The sequence below is a fragment of the Prunus persica genome, chromosome G2 (assembly GCF_000346465.2).
Source record: "Prunus persica cultivar Lovell chromosome G2, Prunus_persica_NCBIv2, whole genome shotgun sequence".
Taxonomy (NCBI): domain Eukaryota; kingdom Viridiplantae; phylum Streptophyta; class Magnoliopsida; order Rosales; family Rosaceae; genus Prunus; species Prunus persica.
Window position 1 is genome coordinate 26,677,971 of NC_034010.1, and position 21,531 is coordinate 26,699,501.

The 21,531-nt window shown below is 37.1% G+C and overlaps 4 protein-coding genes across 4 annotated transcripts; 2 read left to right on the top strand and 2 right to left on the bottom strand.

Moving 5' to 3' along the window:
* On the top strand, positions 368-2,927 carry LOC18785080 (U-box domain-containing protein 1). Its single transcript, XM_007220088.2, has one exon. It carries the CDS (start codon positions 702-704, stop codon positions 2,772-2,774), a length of 2,073 nt encoding a protein of 690 aa, XP_007220150.1. The 5' UTR covers positions 368-701; the 3' UTR covers positions 2,775-2,927.
* On the bottom strand, positions 3,082-9,785 carry LOC18786699 (UTP--glucose-1-phosphate uridylyltransferase 3, chloroplastic). The gene is made up of 17 exons (XM_007219498.2): positions 8,803-9,785; positions 8,405-8,585; positions 8,167-8,316; positions 7,895-8,056; positions 7,607-7,779; positions 7,430-7,496; positions 7,136-7,302; positions 6,169-6,327; positions 5,852-5,943; positions 5,670-5,764; positions 5,461-5,538; positions 5,180-5,275; positions 4,805-4,879; positions 4,642-4,733; positions 4,379-4,541; positions 3,772-3,832; positions 3,082-3,474 (listed from the first exon to the last, which is right to left on the bottom strand). Exons 1-17 carry the CDS (start codon positions 9,471-9,473, stop codon positions 3,362-3,364), a joined length of 2,595 nt encoding a protein of 864 aa, XP_007219560.1. The 5' UTR covers positions 9,474-9,785; the 3' UTR covers positions 3,082-3,361.
* Positions 11,532-13,109, top strand: LOC18786109 (GDSL esterase/lipase At2g40250). The gene is made up of 3 exons (XM_007220308.2): positions 11,532-12,158; positions 12,453-12,717; positions 12,854-13,109. The coding sequence occupies exons 1-3, from the start codon at positions 11,532-11,534 to the stop codon at positions 13,045-13,047; spliced, it is 1,086 nt and encodes a 361-aa protein (XP_007220370.1). The 3' UTR covers positions 13,048-13,109.
* Positions 13,362-15,532, bottom strand: LOC18786916. The gene is made up of 5 exons (XM_020557907.1): positions 15,000-15,532; positions 14,815-14,891; positions 14,638-14,674; positions 14,425-14,533; positions 13,362-14,305 (listed from the first exon to the last, which is right to left on the bottom strand). The coding sequence occupies exons 1-5, from the start codon at positions 15,298-15,300 to the stop codon at positions 13,753-13,755; spliced, it is 1,077 nt and encodes a 358-aa protein (XP_020413496.1). The 5' UTR covers positions 15,301-15,532; the 3' UTR covers positions 13,362-13,752.

Below are 21,531 nucleotides of genomic sequence, written 5' to 3' on the forward strand. Positions count from 1 at the left end.
AATATAAAAATAAAAAAGACTTTTAAATGAAGAATGCAGAGTATATAATATTATATATTTCAAAAAACATACATTGTAACTTCTAAGCAATAGAGTGAAATCGGTTTCATGAAAAATCATAAAATATTAGAGATAGTAAGAAACTAGTACAAAATAAATACTTGGAGTTACCAAAAGTCCACGGCTAAGGCTATGGTCTCTGCTGCGCCGAAGGCTCAATGCTTTCCTATTAAGACATTCCATATATGGACATAAAAGAAAAAGAGTTGCAACGAATTGGGTCACCGAATTCAAGTTTGAAATGGCTTCACTTCCATTCAACGTCCCTGGCAAATTTTTTTAATATAAAAACTGGGGCGGAAAATAACTAACCCTAGAAGGCCGGACGTCCCTCCAAGTGGCAGCAACCCATGAATCCCCCTCACTCCTTCACTTACCACCTTTTCTATTGTCTTCTAATGTCAACTTTCCAAACAGAAACAGTCAAGAATCCATGCAATTAGATTAATGTTCCTTTCTCTGGCCATCATTTTAATATCAAAAATTTAGTATATGTAATTTTTTGTTTCAAGAAACAAACGTTGTTGTTGTTGTTGTTCTTCAACATTCAAGGAAATTCAATTCCTAACCAAAAGAAAATTTTTGCACAGAAATTAACAGAAACATATTCAGATTTAGAAGAAGCAGAGGATAGATATACCATGGATATTGCTCTTGTTCCTCCTCTGATGGTTTCCACAGGCTTTTTGCCAACAGGGTCTTTGTTACAATCATTGATTCACATATGCAATGAGGTTTGCTCCACGGAAAAGCTTCCAGTTCTGCAGGCTAGGAACATCTCAACCATGATCAGGAGGATCAAGCTTCTTACTTCTTTGTTTGAAGAGATTCAAGAATCAAATGGCCCGCTTCCCCCATCTTCGATCCTGTGCCTCACCGAGCTTTTCTCCGTGATTCGAAGAGCTAAGTTTCTGATCCAAGATTGCAAAGATGGCAGCTTTTTGTGGGGGCTTATGCAGACAGAGTTAGTTTCAAATCAGTTTTATGTGCTAGTGAAGGAGCTGGGAAGGGCACTTGATATTTTACCTCTGAGTTTGCTTAAGGTTACAGCAGATATCAGAGAGCAAATTGAGCTTCTTCACAGGCAAGCAAAAAGGGTGGAGTTGTGTATTGACCTTAAAGAGCTGGAAAGAAGAGAAGAGCTTCTAGTTTTGATGGGCAGCAACAGTGAGAAGAACAAGAAGAACAAAGGGTTCATAGACTTGGTGAAAGTGAAAGATATACTTTGCAGCATCGGTCTGAGAAACACCATGGATTATGAGGAAGAAACTTTAAAGCTAGAGGCAGAAGCTCACAAGCAAGCAGGGAGTGGTGGACTAATTGTGGTATCAAACATACACAACCTTACATCTCTTGTTTCATACTGTAAATCCATCATTTTTATTGATGACGAATTTGAAAAACCCAGCAAAGAGGACTTAAAAGTGCAATCTACACCCTCAAACAGATATTATGATCATTCTTCATCTTCTCAATCCTTGATCCCCAATGTCCCAGACGAATTCCGCTGCCCTATTTCATTAGACTTGATGAAAGATCCTGTTATTGTAGCATCCGGCCACACTTATGATAGAAATTCGATTGCCCAATGGATCAATTCAGGGCACCAAACATGCCCCAAAAGTGGGCAGAAGCTAATTCACATGGCACTTATACCCAACTATGCACTCAAGAGTCTAATGCAACAATGGTGCGAGGAGAACAACGTTCCCCAAGTTCAATCCTCACCATCGTCTTCCTCAGATTTGGAGAGGAGCAACAGCAAAAGAGACTTGTATGAGCATGCTGTTGATCATATTTCTGTTGTGAAAGCTGCTGTTGATGCTGTTAAATTGACGGCTGAGTTTCTTGTGGGAAAACTAGCAACTGGCTCACCAGATATCCAAAAGCAAGCAGCATATGAGCTACGATTACTTGCCAAAACAGGAATGGACAATAGAAGGATAATAGCTGAGGCAGGAGCTATTCCATTTCTGGTGACATTGCTGAGATCCCACGAACCAAGAATTCAGGAAAATGCTGTCACTGCGCTACTCAACCTTTCCATCTACAACAACAACAAGATTCTGATCATGGCGGCTGGAGCAATTGACAGCATAGTAAATGTCTTAGAATCAGGGAACACCATGGAAGCAAGAGAGAATGCAGCAGCAGCAATTTTCAGCTTGTCAATGATAGATGACTGCAAGGTAACCATTGGGAAGCGCCCTAGAGCCATTCCGGCATTGGTGGGGCTTTTGAAAGAAGGCACTCCAGCTGGTAAAAAGGATGCTGCCATAGCACTCTTTAACCTTGCAGTTTACAATGCCAACAAGGTGAGTGTAGTGTTTGCCGGGGCGGTTCCTCTGCTTATTGAGCTGCTGATGGATGACAAGGCAGGCATTACAGATGAAGCCTTGGCTGTGCTGGCTCTACTTTTGGGTTGCTCTGAAGGGCTGGAGGAGATTGGGAAGAGCAGGATTTTAGTGCCTATTCTTATTGATCTTTTAAGATTTGGTTCTCCGAAAGGGAAGGAGAATTCGATAACTCTTCTGTTGGGGCTGTGCAAAGATGGAGGAGAGGAGGTTGCGAGACGGCTGTTAATGAACCCGCGTAGCATTCCTTCTCTTCAGGGCTTGGGTGCTGATGGATCCTTGAAAGCTCGAAGAAAAGCCGATGCACTGCTTAGATTACTCAATAGGTGCTGCTTTCAATCTCAGAATCAGATTGGATGACAGTGTTAAAGAGTGTTTGTTGGATACAGAAGTGTAAATTTGTGAAGATTTAAGCACAGAAATGAAAGTGGTGTTGATTTATTACTGCCAGTGGATCTCAAAAGCTAAATTGTTGTTTGTTTCCAGAATAAAATTCATCTTTTTTTATAGCGATGGTGGCATTTTCCTTGAGCATTGTAGACCACTTTTCATTTCGCTAAGATTGGATGTAAAGATCTCACGAAAATGCATTTTATGATCTAAAGATTAAGCAATTCTACTCGAAAGCAATAATTGAACACATTTGTAAGCAATTCTACTCGTAAAATGAAATAATTGAATACATTTGATTGCTTATCTTCATTTTTTTTTTACATCAGTCTTTCGAGGAGGCCCTCAAACTTTGCTCCTCCTCGCCAATAATAAAAGAACAAAGAGATGTAATTATACTACTATTACATAAGAAATAAATTAGCTTGAAGAAGAAAATGGTTTAACCATGTTAAACCTAACAGACCGGAACATGCCTGAAATTATGCGAGTGACCTCGGTATCCATCTGTGAACCATGATTCACCTATGGTAAGCATGAGTACTATTTACAGTGTTTTACAACTCTACCATCTCCAACTGAATGTGTGTGCCCTTTATGCTGTATTCCCAGTACCAGCTTCCACTATCCATCATGTTCTGTTCAATAGGATCTAATCGGACCACTAAACCTGTATAATCAATGAAATGATGGATGAATAGATCATGGTCTGGCACACATGTAAGTATGTCACAATGCATTCCGGTCAGCGTGTAAATTAGAGAGGGGGTCAGTTCTAACAGTTATCATCAATGTTAGGCTTGATTCTACCTCCTGGCAAGCAAAACTTATGTTCCATGAAATGTTAGGCTTGATGATAGTAAGAGTATGCTTTTTAAGGGAAATGAATTCTAGCAGGACGTTAGATATCTGAAGTCTACAGACAAACCAACCAATTATACCATGAAAGCCTCATAACTCTACAAACCTGAATCTCCTTGTGTGATCTTCATTTTGTAGGAATTTGGAACTTCAAATATATGATTTCCCTGCATCAGTTAGTAAGCAGCAAAAGGAGCTTCTTAGATTTGACTTGGAAGATAAATTTATAACAAGCTTATAATTCAGAATAAGCCAGCTGGAGAGGTGAACTCCTAACAATTGAATGTATAACCCTCCATTCACCAAAGTCATTGAGGGAAATTACAAGGTCCAAATTGGACTTAAATATTAAAAACCTGTTAAATTTAGATGTTTTGAAACATTTGCCTCTTAGTGAATTCAATACAATAAAAGCAATCGCATGGGTAGATTTTATACTATAATACTAGTAACACAGATATCACATCCCCAAGGCCATCTTTAGTAAAATAATTTATTTATTGAAAAAATGCTTTTTGATTGGCTCTTAATGATTTGAATATGTCTAGGACGGCAGGAACTGAAGTAGGAGTACCTCATATAATCTGTAAAAGCTGGAGGTTTTATCCTTAATTGATAGAATGAAACTTTTTAATGTTTAAAAACGCCTCTGAAATTCAATATTTTCTCAACGATTTGTCTATCCTCCATGCATATCTAACTGTCAATCTAACCTGTAAGATTACATCAGTTGCCTCAAATTCAGCATTTCCATGCAGTACGACCTTACATGCCTCGATGCGTTGAACATCATGCTTCCAGTATACATTGTCTCCAAAAGTCCAGTCAATTCCCTCATTCAATACTTTGACATTCTGTAATTTACATCTTCCACACCTACAGGATGAGTAGATTGGAAGTATGAGTCCAACTGTAAAACGGGTTCACCATTTCTGAACAGACTTAATAAGTAGTAGAAATTAGAGCAACGTGCTACCTGTGTCCATATTGTAAAAGGGGTTCACCATTTTGATCAATCTTAGTTGAGCCCATAATGTTGTCAGCCTCTATGATCAGGCTTCCATCAAGCTGCAATATAGGAAATAGATTAGCTAAGGAAACAACAGTTTACCTTAATGTCCTATTTGAATAGTACAAACCTGAACATTCCTCCAGAGAAACTCTGCAACCTCTACTTGTAACTCAGAGCCCTTGGATATTGAGCCTTCATAGAACTGATAGGCAAAGACAATTTACTGCTTAACTATTGAGTTCTTCAATATTTGAATGAAGTAGGTAAATAAATAAACAACAGAGTCTTGGATGCCAAATGAAATTTCAAAATGGCCATTTGACTTTTACAGCATGTGAAAAAGAAGCAAGCATAACTCAATGCAGAGAGCATCTTAATATGGTAATTGGTAACAGAAGAAATCATAATTACAGTAGGAAAGTAAATGACGATCCCCATAGTAAAGAAAGAAAAATGAGTTGAACCTTGAAAAGGCACATTAGCAAGATTCTCATTGACTTACTTTTTGTCTGGTGACCTCCCAAAGTGGGCCAAGAGCAGGATGCAGAAGGATAAGAAATGGTGGTCCAGAACTTAAATACTTCTCATTGCTTTCAATCTGCAGTGTAGTGTGAAGTAAAATACCATAATTGAATATAAAAAGAAAATTCATAAAAAAACTCTACAGCTTGCTAGAAGGATATATTAAATTTACATTGAGCCAGTACTTATTGTCTAGTGATAGCTCACGTGAAGTGGAAGTAAGTTTGGCAACATTACTACAAAATATGTAAGAGGATCTACCTCAGGAAGTTCAATATCACACTGCGAAAGAAGATCATGGGCATTCCGTAGGATATCCAACAGTGAACCATCAGGAGTCTGCAACTCAAACTCAAACATATTAACTTAGGGAGAAAAATTACCATGTCCACCAACTACGCTATGCCAAAAAGTAAACTTCATTCAGTCCAAGCTACTACCAAAATTGGGGACAGAGAACACATACATACTTGGTGTAAAGATTTGTCTGCAAGTCTTCTTTTCCTCTTAGCAGATGACGTGACCCTTCTTCGTTTATTAAAAACAACAAAAGTATCGAGCTTATCTGCCAACAGTTATAGAAATTGAAGTTTTTGATAAGCATAAAACGTTAATAGGAATTGGTATGCCACAATTTAAACATAAATTATACCTTCAACACCCTTATAATATCGAGATGGACATGTATTAACAAAGCTGTCAGCAATATTTTGCATCGTGCATTCAAGTCTTCCACCAGAGACACTAGCAATTGAAAAGTGATTACAGTCAGGCTAACATCATTCATGTGTGCTTGCGCTACAAGTCCTGACTCTTTTTATAGTGTATACGTAATGGTTAGCATTAACAGTCATTATAGATGAAAGAAGGTTCTTTGAGGTTATCTTTGCATGATCTGGTATCAAGTATCACTGACGCAGACAACATAGCCACTTGGGAAAACAGCATTTAAAAGTTTCAGGAAAGTACCTGTGTGGTTTTCCAAAATGGTCTACAAATGTTATTGGCTTTTTAACATTCAGCACCATGCCTGGTAAGCTGTTTCCACTATTACTTGACCCAACCAACTCTGCTGAAGGCAAATCTACATATAAGATGTTTGTATTGGCGGGGAACTCTGCCTGCAACCTTGGAAATAGAAAGGATGGTTAATGTTGTAGTATACTGAAAGTTTATACCATAAAATAACAACCACGGCGGAAGAAATGAATGACCCAAGAACTTATAAGATGAGTTCATGAACCAAGAGTCAAGATCAAATTGCACAAGACAATAATCATTACAGATATTCAGTCAACAAATGTATCTCTACAGACAACATATAAAGGAACATATCCTATGTGAAACCTTTAAACCAGAACTAATCAAAGATGATTTAGAGAATGCATAAGAAGTTGCAATTAAGATATGGGGGCCTATAATCCTAACATGTACCCCATCTTTTCCAAATGTGACTTCATAAGAAAAAAAGAACATTACTGAGTTATTTCATTTTCAGCACAAGTGGGGATAACTTGTATATCATTGGTGCTTTTATGCAATTATCGAAGCACCTAGATCTTCCATATTATGATTACATGAATTCAAAACATTTACTATTTTGTCATGATATTTGCCAAACTTATCAAATCAAGAACCATGTATTTGTGATTTTGCCACCTATAACTGAACCCACATGACAAGAAGATTTCAGAATATTTGGGAGCAAACTCTTCTTAGCACTTAAAAGTATATTAGAGAATCTGGAAAAATAAGCAAAATTTTGTGTCACCGAATAACAACATTGGATATCCTTAACAGGAAGAAGAAAAAAGTATTGTATTACTGGCATACTAGTAAGCATATTGGTCATATGCTAACTTCAAGCATAAAGGATATCAGATCACACCATATCATATAAACTAGATTACAAATTTCAATTAACAGAAATGTATACCTATTACGAGAATGAGGTCCATCTGCTATCCCAAACTTGTCAAACTCTGTGTACTCGATGCACGACAAACCATATGCCCACCTTCCATCAAGATTTTTTTTCTCAATTAAAACATTAATTCCTTCTGTAGCACCCAAGTTCCTCTTACAGGAGGCAAACCCCAGTTTCTGTTCCATAAACTCAAATGAACTCCATAGCAATGCCAATTGTATATGTAGTAGGTTGCTTGATATAACTATTTAGCAGGTGCCACAAAGGAGGGCGGTCTAAAATAAATTTTTGAAACAAGTGTACCTTTCCATGGTGTAAGCCAATCCCAGCCAGTGCCAAAAGGGTCAAATCTGTAGCCGCCACAACATTGCTGGAAAGTCATCATTATTTATGTAAATGCAGAGTTTGGCATCCAGATTATGAAAAATTTCCAACTGAAGAAGAACAATGGACTTATTAAATTTACTACTTATGGCTCACCTAACTTGTCGTACAGTTGCACCCTTCCGTCCATGATCATAAAACCATTTGAAAATACCTTTATCATGAGCAAGTTTCCATATCACCCCATGACCACCAGGCTTGCATATGGGTGCAAAAGGTTTCATGATTACCCACTGCCCATTCTCGACACTAACAGCTGGAACAACGGGCTGGAAATTCACAAGTAATTATTTCAGCAACAGTATTCATTGCTCAAACCACAGAAACTATTCCACTATAGAGAAGCAATAATAGCAAATATCCTCGTAGTTTCGCACATTAAACCTGTTCAAAAAGTAGGAAATTTGATCGACCTCTTCGAAACCATTCAAGTTTTTCACAAAGAGAAGTTATGCGTTCATGGTTGTTCTTTGCAGAGCTTGTCATGATTGCGACAGGAGTGATGCATTGTTTCCCATACATCTTGAAGTACAGGAACTCTCTAGCCTTGCAATTGAAACACACAAATGTTAGATGCATATACCTTCTGTCGTCTACAAAAGAATTCTAATGTTATTCTTGTCAAGTTGCAAGCTTGACAAACAGAGAACTTATACCTGAAGATCTCTTATAAGACCTTCCAATAAAGTCCGTCCACAATAAGGAAGCATTGCAGCAGGGAGACATTCACCTGTGTCAGGATCAACCAAACCAAGCCTGTCTGCGGAGCCTCCCAAAGGATAGATTTCACCTAGGTTTGGCAAACCCTAAAATGGATAAGATCTTTTAGTTCTAGACAACCTGTGTTGCATCATCATCCTTCACGTTGAATGAACAGTACAGCCTGGCACTAACCTGAATTCCCCATAAAGCAGCTTGGGATGCATATTCTGGATTTTGAGAAAGATCAAGTCCACTAGGAGCGTGAATTTCCAAAAACTGGCATTCCATGTGCTCTTGTATGCTCTTTGACCAGTTTGTAGTCTGCATTTCAACACTTGATTGGGCTAGAAGCTCCAATACCGCTATCTGATATCTGCACCAAGTATGTAATTAGATGCATCTCAAATCTGCACAAGGTAACAATATACATCCTAATTCAAAACCACTTATAGAAGTAAATTTATCAATGTAAACAAAGGTAGATGCAGCTGATTATGTAACAATAGAAAAACTACACTCAAGACTAAATCATGAAATCATTATTCTTAAAATTAACAGATGATGATAAAATATATAAATAATTAACTGACCCTATAATTCCACCAATGCAGTTATAGAACTGTTCAATTTCTCCCAAATTCTTTAAGAGCTTCTTCAAGTCCTTAAAATCTTCATCATTCAAAGCCACGCGACCAATGTTCTCCCCCGAACCCTCGCCATTCACATCCAATTTCTCAATCATTGAGACGAGCGCATAAAGCGCGCTCTTCACCGAGCTCCTCACCGATTCCATCTCGCTCTGGACGAACTCAAAACCCCAACCGAGCACGTGCTCTTGCCCCGCTGCAACCAAGCACTTGAACAAAAACAACTCGTAAGGAGTCAAATTGAGAGAAGCTAAAACCGTAGAGAAGCCATTGTTGCTTGAATTGAAGAACCGCTTCACTCTGGGATCGCCCTCGATCACTCTGAGCTTGGCGCGGAGGGAATTGGAGTCGGCGAGCCTGGAACGGAGTGTCTTGAGGCGCGAGAGCTCTTGGTGAAAATCAAAATCGGGAGCTGACGGCGCGTACTCTACTGGCACAGTGGTTACGCGCGTAATACAACAAGAAGGCGAGCACGATAAAGAAGAAGGAGAAAGTGAGAATGGGTGTTTGGTGAGGCGGAGAGAGCTGAGAGAGCTGAAATGAGAGTTTGGAGTTTTGAAGGTGAAGAGCAAGTGTGTGTTGTTGTGGTTAAGTATTGGAGTTGTGCGCGCCATTGTTTACAGAGAAAACGGTAGGCTTTGAAAATGATGATGAAGAAGAAGGAGACAGAGAGGTTTTGTAAATGGAGGAGAAAACGAAGAAGAGAAAAGGGAGGGAAGGATAAGAAGGAGATGCTGAAGGAATATACGGAGGTTGAAGAGAGCGCGAGAGAGTGGGAGGAGAGAGAACCGTCCAACGGTGGACTCGCGGAGAGTGTAGATGTTGATGACGTGTCCTAATTCTCGTCTCCTCCTGCTATTATTCGGATATCTGTGACTGGTCCGTTTTATAGGGAAACCAACTTTAGATACTAACTTGTGTACCAACTCTTTAATAGAGGTGGAGCCCACCAATACAATGGGTCTCAGACTCTATTAGAGAGTTGGTACACAAGTTGGTATCTAAAGTTGGTCTCCTTAGCATTTTCCTTTTTTTTTTTTTTCCCTATACGCTTTTCAGTATTCTCCCTCCTATTTTTTTTGTTTTTTTCTCCCTCTAATTTTTTTTTTTTAAAATACAACCAATAATTTAAATTAAGATTTTAAATTAATATAATTTATCAAGGAGGGATACGAATTTAGGTTCCTGACTTTTGGATGGCCCATAAATTAATATGAGGCCCTTCTACTTTGTATACGAGTAAGGTTAAACAAAAAAGGCAAAAAAAAGTCTGCAAATCTTGCAGAACTTGGATTAGTTCAAAGGATGATACAATGCAAATCTACAAAGAAAAAATTATAGTTAAATCATGCAATTAAGAATACATATCTTTTGATCATACTCTAACTCCAACAAAACAAGAAGAATATGGCACCTAATAAAACTAATGACGTTTAATCTCTGGTATTTTGAAGAATTAGCACGAATTTTTATTTTGAGTTATTAAGTTTTGAACACCTAAGAAAAATTAGCATTAATATAGGCCCAAATACACATATATGTATATACACAAAGCATATACAAATTTTGAGGCCCCTAAATTTGGGGTCATGGCCGTGGCCTTCTGGGCCATCCTAGACGGGTCTTGATTTAGGTGCAATCAGGCATTTCACTAGCTATTATAATCTTCTTTTTTTACTACCTTGATCAATTCAATTGGTCTAATTCACATTTGTCTTTTATTTATTTATTTTAAATAAAATTGTGTTATTGTCATCCCGTTTCTATTTCCCCGCCAAAAATGCCACACCCTATTGTTCCTATATTGCCCATGCTCATTTCTTCTCGTTCCCCTTCTCCAAACCTTAATTATTCTAACCCCAAAACCATGCCTTGTACGCTTTCACCTCTTGGTGGATTTTTTTTATGTGGAAAATAGAGAAAATTTCCTCAATATCTTTTATTTTTCAAGGAAATGTTATTGCCTTATTGAGATTTCTTTTCTTTTCCTAACAAGCTTTAATACAAATAGGATTAATTATTCAAAATTATTTTGATGCATAGGTAGTAGAGGAATCGAAAACAGGATACAAGTACTATTATTAAAGTAAGACTTCGTTGTAAGTTGTAACTCTATCCAGTGTTTAGGAATGACTTCAAAAGTTCTAAAACAAGTGGTCATGGAATCCATTTTTAATTACTTTTGGGTCTACTCCTTCTAGAAAAATAAACAATAAAATTTGTTTGTTTGTAATCCCGTTCGGGGCAAAGGAAGCTTTTTAGTAATTTGCCAAAACAGAAATCTTTTGGGGTCAATACTTTCTTTCATTTGGAACTTTTGGGTCCAGAATAGCATATCCAGTCACTATGAGATGTCAAAAATCTATTTCAATTCAACCCGATGACCACTTTCAAATTGTGAGAAGTTCTAATTTCTTTTTATTTTCCCATTTTAACATTTAATGTGATAATAATAATAATGCATGTATAGAGTTGCCAGCTGCTCTCCTTTACACTCCTAGCTAATTTTGGGTAACAAAGTTTGTATTTAAAAGGGTCAAAAACATCGAATCAAATCCAAACTCCACTATCCCAAATCTCTCTATAAAATCAACATCTTTTGGTTCATTGTAATCTCTTTATTCCATCTTCTTCACAGCAAGAAATTAATTAAAACACCATAATCGATCATCATGGAGCAAAAAACCAACCTTCTCCTTATACTCTTGTTCTCTTTCGCCTCCTTGCTAACTCTACCAATTCCAACCACCGCGTCTCAACCTATCTCCGCTGTTTTCGCCTTCGGCGATTCTACGCTGGATTCAGGCAACAACAATCGCCTCCCCTTCACGCTTTTCAAAAGTGACCACAAACCCTACGGCAAAGACTTGCCAAATCACGTCCCTTCCGGAAGGTTCTCAAATGGAAAGCTCGCAACAGACTTCATGGTCTCCAAACTTGGCCTCAAGGACCTCCTGCCCGCTTACTATGACCCGAAACTGACCGACCGCGACTTGCTAACAGGTGTCAGTTTCGCGTCCGGAGGTGGCGGGCTGGATGATTTGACCTTGGCCGTGTCCAAGGCCACGAGTATGTCGAAGCAGTTGGAGGCCTTTGATGAAGCGTTGGGAAGGATGAGGAAAACTGTTGGGGAACAGAATTGTAGCGAGATTGTGAAAAACGCTGTGTTTGTGATCAGTGCTGGTACAAACGACATGGTGTTTAACATGTACGAGTTGCCTGTAACTGTTAGGAAAATTGCGTTCTCACCTTCACGGTACCAGGATTTTCTGCTCCGGGCACTTGGATCTTTCGTTCAGGTAATTGAATCTTAATTATTTGCGTGCCAATGGCGACATTAATTCCTCTAATTGAAGCCATGCATATAAATTTTGGCCATCACGTCAAAACCAAAATATGCCGTAACCTAATCCTGGTATATTAGATTACCTTAATTCATTGTAAAAATTACAATCAATCTGAATCAAATCAACCTGATTTTCTTGTAACGTTACGTGGACATAGGCACAGAAATAGAATTATTATACATCTCATATATATATATATATATATATATATATATATGGGTGTGGGTTTTTTTTGGGGGGTGACAGAACCTATACAAGAGGGGAGGCAGGAGGTTCCAGGTGGCGAGTCTTCCACCAATCGGATGCCTGCCAATGCAGCTCACAATAGGCAGCATCTTCAATGGGCTTCGCCGTGTGTGCGTGGACAAGCAAAACAAGGACTCTCAGGCCTACAACACCAAGCTCCAAGACCTCATCTCAAGGTTGCAAGCCTCACTTTCTGGTTCCAGGCTCGCCTATTTTGACACCTACAATCCCATTATGGACATGTTCTCCAACCCAGACAAATATGGTACGTATAGCTAGGTTTCCAATTCTATCACCTCTCTCTCTCTCATTTACTCGTAAAATCGTCCGGATATCAATCTCGGATTTGTATACCTTGAACTGTTTTTTTGGGTTTCTCTGCTTATTTGTTTTAAATGTAGGGTTTTCACAAACACATGAAGGATGCTGTGGAACAGGGCTGGTAGAGTTGGGCCCTTTGTGCGGCGAGCTTTCATTGACATGTACAGACGCTTCTAAATTTCTGTTCTGGGATTCGATGCATCCTTCCCAAGCAGCATACTCCGTTCTTGCTGACATGGCTCAAAAGACGGTGTTACCCTATCTTATTGCTTAAATATTAGATTTTTTTTTCAATTAGTCTGAAAAATTCATCAGTAGGAAACATATAAATATGTACTTTTCTTTCTTTTAAATATAGTTTTGGTTAGCGGCTTTTTGACGCTCATCGGTGTCAAGTTCATCAGGCGAACCATTTGTGTATGCTAAAATGAATCATTCATGCCTTTGCACTAACATATAAAAGTTGATATAATCATGGCTAAAGGAGAGATATAAATTAATGCAATTCAAAATGAGAGGTCTCATGAGGAAAACGTTACTATTTTCAGAACATTTCAAAGATAACATATAAAAGTCTCGATCATTTGAGATTTCCAATAAATATGCTTTTTTATTGCCCTAAATCACTAATCAAACAAAAGATTTACCGGAAATAGGAGCCTAAAACCTCTCAAAACAATGTACATGGCCACCAATTGTGCATATATTTTGGTACTACCAACAAAGAAAAAAATATTCGTCTCTATCATTATTCACCATTTGAATATCTTTTTGCTAATAATAATATTGCTGGCTATATATCATGGATCGATACAAGACAATACATACAACAAAAGATCGAACAAATGAACAAGTATAGTGGTGATCTTTACCTTTTTATGGCGGTAGAATATGACAACGGTCAAGTTCATTCATTAGTTTGGTCGAACAATATATCGGCAAGTACCTCAAGATCTCACTTAGAATATCATTGTCTCATTCATAAAGTGAGGTCCAGAGTACTTGGCATCCTCCCATGCTCCCCCCTGCCATGACCACCACCTTCTAGTTTCTTCGTGCTGAGCTTCGATGATGAAGATGAAGTCAAGGAAAGAGATAAACTACAGCCCTCCAAACCCTTTCCAAATTCATGATCATCTTTTTGTGGAACTTTCAAAGATAAATTCAAATCTAAGTCACAAGTAGTATGATCTGAATCCGGGGCCTTCCTTTTCAGCAAGTTTTGCCTGTCTCGAATTGCTTTCCAACTATGATCTTGGCATGGCACGTGGATCGTGGATTGGAATGACTCATCCCGGATTTGATGCCTTCTCCAAGTGGTTTGAACATAACTGGGAGATGGATTATTTGTATGTAAGTGATTGTTTGCTGAAGTGGGATTGTTGTTGTTTCCAAATATCCTGTCAGCAACTGAACCATAAAGTCCAATGTTTCTGGTATTATGATCAAGTAGGGCAGTCCTGTGTGTATTGTAAGGGCTATAAATCTGGTGTTGGCGACCTCGCCAAGCGGCATCAGTGGCAGTGCCATATCTTAAACGAAACAAATTAATTAGTACAGGTTATTGGCTCAAATTACCATTCAATTAAAAAGAAAAGACTTGATAAATTGCTCAAAAGGGAGTAAATTAATAGAGCTAATTTATATATACCTTAATCCGGAAGAAGGCCATTGGTTGAAACTTTGTAACATGGAGAGTTGAGTGAGGTTGTAAATATGGTTGTCTCCGCCTTCCATGAAAAAGCCTTGCTCCGACATAACTGTCATAGAAGGAAGTAAGATCTCACAAAATTGCAAATATGTAACCCTAACTTTTTCTACTAATTGTTGCAGGTAGCTCTCTGTGTATATAAATTCAGTTTACCTTGATCGGGGTCTTCCATCTTCTTGCTCCTATACATCTAATCAGAGCCCAAAAAAAGAACATAAATCAGATGTATGAACCTGAATTTATATGTTTTCGATCACGGTATTGAATTTTATGTAGTACAAGTAGGAAAAATATATGTATAGATCATGAAATCTGGATCAAATTAATTACTTGAAGATGGCTCTTGACATGAGCTATGCTAAGACCCTTGACATTCATCAATTGAAGCACCAACTTAGGTGTTGCTCCTGCGCACCATTAAATCACAATTAATACTTTTAGGAAACTGCTGGGCAGAGGCAAATTAAAATCTTAAATCATCACAAACTTGTGATTTATATATGTACGGGACTTACTTTCTTGTCCACCTAATCTCTCAACTGCATGAACAAAGCAAAGATGGAGATCAGGTGTCCACCGAAGCCTCGATGTCTTGGAACGAACATACTGCCGCACAGATCCAGAAACTCCCTTCTTCTCATTCTCTTCAATGGTGCTGTTGCTGGAGCTGACACCATTGTTCCTCAGCTGCAGGCTATCTTTGTCCACCTCCTCCTCTTCACCCTCATCTCCCTCATCATCTTCATCTTCAAATTCCTTCTTGCTGATAGATGGGCTTGTTTCAGAAACTTCTTCAGTGGAGCTTTTACTCTTCATCTCTTTATGTCTTGGGATAGATGGGCAACAAGAAATAATGATAAGATCCTGATGAGATCATCATCTTCCTGTTTATGAAATTATATGCTCTGATGTCCAGTAGAGTAGATGCTTGAGGAGATCCATTGTTTACATACAAAGCTAGGTAGTTGAGCTATAGCACTTGCAGAAATGGAGAAATTGGAAAACAATGGAATTTCTCTCCTAGCTATGACGCATGTGATTTAAGTATCTAAACCATATCTCTTTCTCTCTCCTCTCTCCTCTACATACATTATACAATACATGTATATATGATGCAAATTTTGTCCATGCCTTCATGTATGTATATATACATATACATGTACATGATATTAATTAACAAAAATACTATATAGGGGACCAATTACATACTTAAATGGTATAATAATAATCCTTATACAACCTAATTAATGTTCATATAAGTTAAACAAATAATCTTTCATGTCCGCGCTTATATGTATGTCTGAGACCAATTAGTTTTTGTGGTAAATGGTAATTTTTTTTATTTGTTACCATAATATTTTTTGTTAGGAAATTGTCATGTTGCTTCTGTAATGAGCTAGGGTTCGTTACCACATGGAGACTGGGGCAAGTCAACTTTGTGAAGAAACAGCTAGTGTTTTGCACGAGCCTCTGTGCTGTGAAACAAGAATCCTGTGGGTTTGTACGTGGCTTTAAATAAAAAGAGGTTAGCTTGTCAGCTCGTGACCTGTGACTCATTTACATGCATTATCACATATATATCAGACCAAAAAATATTATAATGTTTATTTGTAATTTGGTTGCAGGGTTGGCAATTAGGTTTTGAGTTCATTAATCCAAAACCTGCAGGGCCTTCCTCTCTGCTCTCCAGTCACTAGTAAGCAAATGTAAATATTAGAAAAATGCCACTGCCATTTTACCTAGAATAATCATGGATACATATATTTTGTCCTTACTGGAGGAAGTGGTTCCAAGAGTCAACTGTATCATCTGGGAAAGCTCTAGAATTTGGATCAGTTCACTTTTGGTATTCGAAGAACTAAATCAGTACCTTTATTAAATGAAGATTAACCCATAATCATGATGCTAATTCCGGTTTTTCATTTCTAATACCTTTTGAGATAGGGTTTTCACACCGTGGCTGAAACCATTATAAGGAGAAAATTTGTCATATTTCCGTTTTAACTTTTATTGCCTCTTTATCTCTCACATTATCACTTATCAAATAAGAAGAGAAATAAAAAATAAAAAATAAAAAAACAGATATAAGGAAGTATTTCTCCATTATGAGGCCGGCTTACATGAGAAACAATGGCCTTATTAAATGTTTGAACTGAAAACCAAATATTCTGATTCTGGCCTCGTGTATGTGTAGCCCTCTCATTAATGTTTATGCATTTATAGGTTACAACAAATATAATATGATATATACGTAACCACTAAAGACTAAAGTTGTTCACCCCATCACAAGCATCCTGTCCTGAGAGAAATCACAGCCGTCAAACAAATGCTAGCTCTGTATCTTCCAAGAAACTTCATCACCAGGAAAAAGTATATGAATTACAATAAACTCACCACCCAAGAAGCCCAAACCGATGGAATAATATTAATATGGTGTGTTTTTACTTTGCTGAATTGGTCCAATACTTAACTTTATCTCATAATAATATAAAAGACAGACAAAAGAGAAAGAAATATTATACGATTGGCACAAGTTCAGACACAAAATGTGAACAGAAACATATCGAAAAGAAACATTATTTTTTTTCTTTCTACACATGACATTTACCATGGCGGGCTGTGGTTTTTGGCTGTGAAAGCTATTAAAATACAGAGAGAGAGAGAGAGAGAGAGGTTTGTCTGAAAAGATTCGGCAGCATCCAACTGTGAATTAAGTCAACTCCCAACAGTACCTCGGTTTCATTCTTTGGGTTTTTTTTTAACCTTGTTAATGTAATTGTTGATTTCTTTTTTTCTTGCATGAGAACTCGTGATCCTATTTATGCGGATCTATTTGGTTGGAGATGAGGATGTCTGTCTTTTTCTCATCTACCTAAATTTAATAATAAAAATCATCCATTCATCATCATGTATAATTATTTGTATGGCAATATGCCATGCCATGCCATGCATGTTGCCATCAAAAACTTCCATCAATATGATAAGAATAGTTGTTATTATATTCTGTTGACCATAATTCTACTCTCAGTCGATGGCTCTTTTAAATTTGAAAAAGAAAAGAGAAAAAAATAAATTCAACGAAGACTCGCAAGGATATATAGAATTCGCAACAGCCCTCAATTTTCATATTTTATGCATATTAGTATATTCCTAATTATACCCCATACTTCCTTCCCCTCATATATCAAATCATCATGACATGCAATAACTGAGCTGTATTATATATGTGTCAAAACTCACAATGGACCACATCACTTAACCTCTTCGAAAGGAATTGGTAACTTAAATGGCCATGAGTTGTGTATTTGAATTCTTCTACTCTTAATATTGTTTTTTTATTCGAATGTCTGTGTGTTATTATTGTATAGATGTCACTGTAAAGGAGAAGTAGTAGAAAATACATAGCGTCCGCACAATCATAATGTCCAGATGTCTACATAAAATATATATATATATATATTAATTTTTGCGATTCTTTAATTAAATGGGCATGTTATGTAACAAGTGGTATCACACAATGCTAATTATACTATAATGACGTATGCATGCATTAAAAGGAATAACATCGAACCTAATAATAGTTTAAGGGTCATACTAGGGAGATCAACTTTAGATATCAACTTGTGTACCAACTCTCTAATAGAGGTGGAGCCCACCAATACAATGGGTCCCACACTCTATTAGAGAGTTGGTACACAAGTTGATATCTAAAGTTGGTCTCCCTTTGAGGCAATTTATGAGGCCGACGAAGGCGATGTGTTACTCACAGTGTAACAACTCATGGCCACATGTGGGGTAGCATTTGTAGTAAGTATGCGATGATGAAGTAAATAAATAAACAGTTACTACAAGCAAGAATATATATATATATATATAGTTATTCCTAATCAACTTGAATTTCTCATAATTAAAACCAGAAACCAATCTAAACTTTCCTTTTCTTTTCTTCTGAAAAATCTTTCTACACTATAATTACTCCGTTTGTCATAATATATCAAGATAATTATTTACTTGATTAGGAAATTATTTTCTTTTATTATTTATCTTCCAAAATAGATTAGAGTTTTGACCCTATAAAAAGAAAATACTAGGCTTACCACATTTTTCATACCACAGTTTTTGAAACGCACTTATTTTTTTTTGCAGCTGAACCAACTCCAACGGTTCATTGCTTTTGGCGCGTCCTCCTGACCTCCCTGACCTCTTGTTTGTTGTTTGTGTGGGCCTTGGGAAAGTGTTTTCGTCCACAATTTTGGGCTGTTCGTCAAACTTGAGGCCCGATTCATCTGCTTAGAAATATTCGCATTATTATTTGCAAATACACGAAATCACCAATAAAGAATCATTCAGCCTCACGCGTTTACGAATTTGCAAAATTATTATTTTCGGTAAACAAACGAAAACTACTAAATTGCTTCTCTTAAAACCCAATTTTTACAAATTAACTATCTTTAAGCGGCTCGGCAGGTGGAATTTTTCTATGTAACCATATTCACCTCGTGTCATGTGAATCGTGATATGAGATGACAAAAAAAAGTCACTCTCTGAATAAAATTGGGCTTAGTATACTGATGGGTTTAAGCCCAAGTTGAAGGCCCGTAGGAATGAAGGTTCCGAAATTAGCAAGAAAAACTTGTGTTGTCTATATTTTATATAGCCTTATTTACTGTAGTACCCCCTAAAATTATAGTCAAGTCTCATATTACCCTTGAAAGTTAAAGTGATCCACATTGCCCCATTGACCGATGTTTTACGTTTCACTTTCGCCCTCACCTTCAACTCCGTCCAAAAATTTATTAAAATTGTTGACATGATATGGGTATTTTTGTAATTCCATACATGTGGCCAATTTACCCACCAATCTAAGTAGATGATGTGACAAAGGTGGAGCCCAGCTTCAACATATGAGTAAATTTTGCTCCCACAAGTAAGCAAATATTTAGAAGGAAGCACTGTCCAATTAGAGTTAGAGTTCTCGTAACATAAATCAAGCTTGCAATAGTATGGATGTAACAAACTCTCATGCGATTTGGCATATGATCTCGAGACAGTTTTGGTATTCCGGTTTTGATGCCCACCGCATATAGCGTGACAACTTTAAACAAACTATACAACTTAAAATTACTCATATGTACGCTTGTCACATACGTGTAAGATAGAAAAGAAACCGCAATGATTTCTTTGACTAAAATTAACACAAAATAAGCAATTAGATCAATCTAGGCAAAATGGCAGCATGGCAGCGCGGCAACTTTCTAATGTTTATATTTGTTTGCTAGTGATTGGAGAGCAGAGAGGAAGGCCCAGCAGGTATTGGATTAATGAGCAAAAAACTCAATTGCCAACCCTGCAACCAAATAACAAATAAACATTATATTTTTTTGGTCTGAAAGATTATAAAAAATTAATGTAAATAACAATTAGAAAATGATAAGTAGCTAGTGAAGGGTTTTTCTTCTCAAATAGGCCCTCTAAAAGCTTTTGGATAAAATGTCGTGTTAGAAGGGGCCTATTTGTGGAAAATCCTTTTTATTTTTTTTATCTAACCCCTCCACTTCAGAAAACTTACCATATCGAGACGATGCATGAGTCATGTCCAGTCCTGAGCAATTTTATTATTTTGTAATTGAATTGATTCAGGCATTGGTTTTGTGTGCTTGTATTGTTCTTTCCATTATTGTTCGTCTCTCCCATGATTTTATGGGCAGAGTAAGGCTTAGTGTTTGCCTTGGGTTGTCCCTATATATATATATGTGTGTGTAGCGGGTTCTGGGGTTGCATTGTTGTTCTTTTGGTATATGGTTTTTTTTTTGGTTATTTGCTCATTCCCTTGATGGGTGTGGGCACACTATGCAGTCTCTAGAGTTCCATTGGGTGACTTACATTTCCGATCCTGAGCACAATTTTGGTAGAAAAGTAGCTTATCAAACTACAAATTTCCATGAGAAAGAGGAGAAAGATAAAAGCTTAATTACGTATATTCCATAAGCATAATCAACTAAGCCAGTGTCTTGATTCGGAAATGGGATCGAAATCAATGTTCATATATAAAATAAAAAGCACAAGTTGGGGTATATTCATTTGTTTGCATTGCAAATGGAATATGAAGAATTTGTTCCTTGCTGATTAAAGTACATGAAATTGTTTGCATTGCAAGTTGGATAATATTAGCTGATAGTTGTTGATGTATTTCATTCAAAGTTATCCTCTGTACAGATTACTACTCTCGGCATTTAGGCGAGCCGCCTGGTAGTGTGGTATGTAGTGAGTTTAGTACACCCCGCCAAAACGGCTCCGAAACAAACAAAAAGGTCCCACAATCGATTTGAAGCTCTGATACCAACTTTCACGAGCCCAACTAGTCACTCCCCCCTAAAGAGCATAAAGAGTCAGTAGGCCTAGAAGGCTCCTATGCCAAAAGAGAATGCAATGTACTCATATATAAATCTTCCATCTAAGCTGCCACATAAATAAATATGATGACATGTAAATTTAATAATATATTATCTTTATTTTATAATGGAATTAATATGTAATTATTATTTGGTATGATTCACCAAAACTTACCAAACAAGGATGAAATCGACGATTATTTCTTCAATTCACTGCAATCAAATTTTATTGATTTCATTCTTTTTGAGAGCTATGAATATTATCAAAGCCTACTAGTCTTAGAATTGGTTAATTAGATATGAATCCAATCCTAAAAGCATGGGGTTATGTTTGACCGAATCGATAACTATTTCGAATTTCTTTTTCTTTTTTAATACATTTTTATTTTTATTTTTATTTTATACAATGAACAAAAATATTTTCAACTTTTTTAAATATGCCATCTAGAACCTACGTAACGTCACATACTCTACTCTGTTAGGGCTTCCTATTGTGCTTTGCTTAAATATCCCTAAGGAGATCATAACCTTATCGTTTATCCACACCCTCAAATTAAAGTTTCATTTATATGTATAGGACTTTCCCAAGAAAAAACAAAAATAATATCCCATTTACTTAAGGAAACAATATCCTAGCATGTTACAAAATATGATT

Coding starts and splice junctions, on each gene's coding strand:
- LOC18785080 (XM_007220088.2), top strand. CDS start 702: ATGGATATTGCTCTTGTTCCTCCTCTGATGGTTTCCACAGGCTTTTTG.
- LOC18786699 (XM_007219498.2), bottom strand. CDS start 9,473: ATGGCGCGCACAACTCCAATACTTAACCACAACAACACACACTTGCTC. Junction 4,880..5,179: donor GGGAGGTCACCAGACAAAAA/GTAAGTCAATGA, acceptor TTTGCCTATCAG/TTCTATGAAGGCTCAATATC. Junction 4,734..4,804: donor TTCTCTGGAGGAATGTTCAG/GTTTGTACTATT, acceptor CCTATATTGCAG/CTTGATGGAAGCCTGATCAT.
- LOC18786916 (XM_020557907.1), bottom strand. CDS start 15,300: ATGAAGAGTAAAAGCTCCACTGAAGAAGTTTCTGAAACAAGCCCATCT. Junction 14,892..14,999: donor GAGATTAGGTGGACAAGAAA/GTAAGTCCCGTA, acceptor AATGGTGCGCAG/GAGCAACACCTAAGTTGGTG. Junction 14,306..14,424: donor TGGCCTTCTTCCGGATTAAG/GTATATATAAAT, acceptor GTTTCGTTTAAG/ATATGGCACTGCCACTGATG.
- LOC18786109 (XM_007220308.2), top strand. CDS start 11,532: ATGGAGCAAAAAACCAACCTTCTCCTTATACTCTTGTTCTCTTTCGCC. Junction 12,159..12,452: donor CACTTGGATCTTTCGTTCAG/GTAATTGAATCT, acceptor GGGGGGTGACAG/AACCTATACAAGAGGGGAGG. Junction 12,718..12,853: donor CTCCAACCCAGACAAATATG/GTACGTATAGCT, acceptor TTTTAAATGTAG/GGTTTTCACAAACACATGAA.